At 39.5% G+C, this 5,023-nt stretch overlaps 1 protein-coding gene across 1 annotated transcript in view; it reads right to left on the bottom strand.

The window, feature by feature from the left end:
• Positions 1-5,023, bottom strand: part of LOC125485908 (mucin-2-like) — a 51,831-nt gene that overhangs the window by 17,349 nt on the left and 29,459 nt on the right. The window contains exon 2 of the mRNA XM_048611155.1: positions 3,652-4,301. Within this exon, the coding sequence (XP_048467112.1) occupies positions 3,652-4,301 (650 nt within the window). The remainder of the gene's footprint in view (positions 1-3,651; positions 4,302-5,023) is intronic.

The raw sequence follows: 5,023 nt of genomic DNA, 5'->3' as shown, positions 1-5,023 counted from the left end.
GGATTCTCCAGCATCTGCAGTTCCTACTATCTCTGATTCCCTTTTAAAATTAACATTGTTGCAAACAACGTGGATGAATAAAGAAGGGGAGTCAATTTACCCTCCTCACCTGAGAGTTTAACAGTTTGAAGTATCCCATCTGCAAGTGTCATGTATTGAGGAATTTTGTCGAGGATTTAGTCATAACAGTACATTGTATAAGTGAGAACATGCTGAAACCTTTGCATTGTGCAAGAGGACAGTAAATATTCTGACTAAACTCAGGTTTATCATTCAAAGAGTGAAGAAAATCTCCTTATGTAGAGAGTTTTAACAGAATAAAGTATTTGTAGTCAATGTTCCCTCTAATTTTTTTTCTGTTGTACAGGCTTCTGAAGAACGAGTGGCACCAGCTTCTGAAAACAGAAGCCAATGAATCAGCAAGTCAGCCAGTGTGTGCAGAATGGCCCAGTGGCTGTTTCAGCTCTGTTTTAATTTATACCTGTATGAAAATTTGCATGTATTGGAATTGAATGGATTGTGTGCAAATATCCAGTTTGGAAAGACAATGGACCCAGACCCGAAAATACACAAATGAGTCACATTTCAATCGCTGTTTTGCAAAGCAACAGGGTGCAAGGAAAAGTGAATGGATGTATAAAGAACTGGAAGACTCTTTTTCTCTCTCTCTCTCTCTCTCTCTCTCCTCCGCTCCCTCTCTCCCTGCCTCTCTCCCCTGTTTATTTTCCAACACAATTAAAAGCTAGTACTAACAATAAAATAAATCAGAGAAACTTCCATTCATTAAGAACTCAGGATTTTACAAATTTCACTACTGCAGAGGATACAAGCTATTGACTACAAGTGAGTCATGATCTTAGGTTCAACTACAACAACTCAAGAGCAGTAGGAACAATTTAAATAGTGTATTTTTCATCTTCCTACTATACTAGACATTCTCCCCTTTTTAAACATTAAACCTGTGCTTCTATGTGCCTGTGTTTGAAATTGTGTTCATTATTTTTATTTTGGGGTTGGTAAACAATAAAATTCCTCCTTAGCTCAGAAAAATCTTTAAGTTGATCATTAATTGAAGGCTCACTCCATTGATTCCAGGGACAAAGCGGTTATCTTATCTGGAAAAAATTAGACAGGTTGGGTTTGTGTCCATTGGATTTTAGAAGAACGAGAGGTAATCTTATTGAAACATAAAAGTTCCCAGGGAACTTGACAGGTTAGATGCTGAAAAGATGTTTTCCCTGTGGGAAGGAGTAGAATTAGAAAACATAATATCAGGTGTTTCCTATTTAAGATAGATATGAGGAGGGTTTTTCTTCTGTCATTGGGTCATGACTTTGTGGAATTCTTTTTTTCCGTGACTAAGGTGGAGGTAGATTCATTGATTATTTTTAAGGCAGGAGGAGATAGATTTTTTTATCAGCAAGGAACTCAAATGATATTGGGGTAGATAATAATGCAGATTTGAGGTTACAATCAGATCAGCATTGATCTTTTCGAATGGCAGAGGAAGGTCCTATGATTCGCATAAATAGTTATAGAAAGCATTAATTAACATCCCTAGTTTGAAGTTTGTTCCTTCAGTTCAATTGCTAGGTGAAGGACAAAAATTTAGGAAAATTCAATGACCTCTTACAGAATGCTGTGACATATTATTATGGTTGACTATGAGAAGTAAATTATCTTCAAAGAGGATATTCAAGTAGAAATATTATTCATAGAGTCATGGAGGTTCAAAGCATTGAAACAGGCCCTATGGCCCAACTTGCCCATGCTATTCAGTTTTCATAATTAAACTCGTCCCATTTCCCTGCATTTGGTCCATATCCCTCAATACCTATCCCCTCTGTGTACCTTTCTAAATGATTCTTAAATGAAAAATATTGTACTCGCTTCCACCACTACCTCTAGCAGCCTATTCCAGATACTCACCAACCTCTGTGTGAAAAAATTGCTCCTCTGGACCCTTTTGTATTCCAAACCCACCCCACCCACCTCCCCCCGCCCCCCTCCCCCCCAACATTAAATATATGCCCTCTAGTTTTATACTCCCCTACCTTGGAGAAAAGCAGTCTGCTATCTCCCTTAGCTATGCCTCTCACTATTTTATAGACCCCTATAAGGTCACCCCTCAGTCTTCTACACTCCAGGAAAAAAAAGTCCCAGCCAATCTAACCTCTCCTTATATCTCAAACCTTCTAGTCCAGGTAGCATCCTAGTAAATCTTTTCTGCACTCTTTCTAGTTTAATATCATGTAGTACTCCAAATGTGGCCTCATCAACGTCTTGTACAGCTGCAACAAGACGTATCAACTCCTGTACTCAATGCTCTGACCAATGAAAGCAAACATGCCAAAAGCTTTCTTCACCAACTTGTCTACCTATGACTCCACTTTCAAGGAACTATGAACCTGTACCCCTAGATCTCTTTGTTCTACGACAATCCCCAGGGCCCTGCCATTGACTGTGTAAGTCTTGCCCTGGTTTGACGTACCAAAGTGCAACACCTTGCATATTCCAAATTTAACTCCATCTGCCATTCCTCAGCCTACCGGCCAAGTTGATCAAGATCTCACTGTATTCCCAGATGACCTTCTTCACTGTCCACTGTACCACCAATCCTGGTGTCATTAGGAAAATTACTAACCATACCTCCTAAATTCTCATTCAAATCATTTTTATACATGACCAAAAACAGTAGACCCAGGAACAACTCCTGTGGCACACCACTGGTCACAGGCATCCAGTTTGAAAAACAACTCTCTACCACTACCCTCTGTCTTCTACCTTCAAGCCAATTTTGTGTCCAATTGGCCAGCTCTCCCTAGATCCAGTGAGATTTAACCTTACTCAACAACTATCCTGCAATAGCTTGTCAAAGGCCTTGCTAAAATCCATACAGACAATGTCTACTGCACTGCCTTCATCTATTTTCTTGGTCACGCCTTCAAAAAACTCAAGTTCGTGAGATACGATTTCCCATGCACAAAGCCATGCTGACAATCCCAAATGAGTACTTGCCTCTCCAAATGCCTGTAGATCCTGTCTGTCAGAATCCTTTCTAACATCTTACCCACCACAGACATTAGGCTGACTGGTCTATAGTTCCCAGGAATTCCCTGCAACCTTTCTTGAATAATAGCACAATATTAGCCATCCTCTAATCTTCAGGCACTTCACCTGTGGGTGTCAATAGTAAAAATAGCTCGTTAGGGGCCCTGAAATTTCCTCCCTAGCCTCCCACAAAGCCTTGGCATACGCTTCATCAGGTCCCAGGGATTTATTTATTTATCTTAATGTGCTTTAAGACTTGCAGCACTCCTCTTCCATAATGTGGACTCCCTTCAAGACATCATATTTATTTCCCCAAGTTCACCACCATTCATGCCTTTCACAACGGTAAATACTGATGAGAAATATTCATTTAGGATCTCACCCATCTCTTGTGGCTCTGCAAATAGACAACCTTGTTGAGCTTTAAGAGTCCCTATTCTATCCCTAGTTACTCTTTTGCCCTTCATGTACTTGCAGAATATCTTTGGGTTTTTCTTTACTTTATCTGCCCTATTCATGAATCAAAATTGTAAAGTTCATTTGTGCAGAACAATCTGCACTCTAAACTATTATCACATGCATTCTCGAGCAAAATCTTACCTGTTTACTTGCAGTAATGCTGCAAGGGCATGTTGTCGGGGTAGTTGTAGAGATACTTGTGGGGGTGGTTGTGAAGGTTGTGGTGGTGATTGTAGAGGGTCTTGTGGAGATAGTTGTAGAAGTGGTCGTTGGGGTCATTGTCGGGGTGACTGTAGAGGTGGTTGTCAGGGTAGTTGTTGGGGTAGTTGTAGAGGTGGCTGTTGACGTAGTTGTCGAGGTAGTTGTCAGGGTGGTTGTAGAGGTAGTTGTAGAGGTAGTTGTTGGGGTAGTTGTTGGGGTGGTTGTTGGGGTGGTTGTCGGGGTAGTTGTAGAGGTAGTTGTTGGGGTAGTTGTTGGGGTAGTTGTTGGGGTAGTTGTTGGGGTGGTAGTTGTGTTGATGGTTATACAACATACTCGAATTCTGTAGTCATGACACATGAAACCATTATCAGAAAGTGGCGGGGTGCATTTGAGTCCTTGCAGATCACATGTCACATTGTCAGCTGTCGTCGAGCCTTGCGAGCTGGAGGCATCAACACGTTCACACTGAATATTGTTAAACGATTCATTTGAATGACATAGATTCTCTGGTGATTCTTGATCTCCTCTTTGGAGCACATTTGGTGTAAATGTATTGCTCCATTCTGACCAATAACCTTGACAAGGCTCCACTGCAAAATAAAGAGAGAATGTATCAGCATATATAAATGCTTAATAAGTAAAGGGATATGGAATTACATTTTATCATGTCTTTCATGACCTCAAGACATCCTAAAGTGCACTACAATGAATGAAGTTATTTTAAAATGTAGTCATCACTTATCTACGAAAGAAACCATCACATTTAACACCATTAAATCCCACAGAGATAAAATAAATGGCTAGTTTATCTGTTTTAATTATTACTTGGGAAATGAATGTTGGGGAATGAATATTGGTCAGGATGCATAAAAATATCTCCCTGCTCTCCTTGAATAGTTCTTTAAAAACTTTTATGCTCTCCTTTGAGATATTGAGTGGGCTTTGATTTAATATCACGTTTGAACGATAGCATCTGTTCAGTGCAGTGCTCTCTCTTAATACAAAGAGGTGGCAGCACAGATTATATATTATATATGAAGTGATCAGTAAATTATTAATGCAATTTCTATGATAAAGCACTCAATAACCCTTTCCTTTTTAGCAAAGCTATACACTGCTATAATGAATTCTTTCACTTGTACTGATGTGACAGCATTTTGTTCAAAATAATTCACTTACAGAAGTGGGTTGGTTGTAGTTGTGCATCCTGAAAATGACAACTAGTTCATTTAATCATTACACCAACAATATATTTGGTTTTGTGTGTCACGTTCAATAACATGTCTTCAAAAATGGTTATGAAATTTGAAAG

Source organism: Rhincodon typus, chromosome 23 (genome assembly GCF_021869965.1).
Source record: "Rhincodon typus isolate 14 chromosome 23, sRhiTyp1.1, whole genome shotgun sequence".
Lineage (NCBI taxonomy): Eukaryota > Metazoa > Chordata > Chondrichthyes > Orectolobiformes > Rhincodontidae > Rhincodon > Rhincodon typus.
This window is presented reverse-complemented; position numbering and strand designations above follow the sequence as displayed.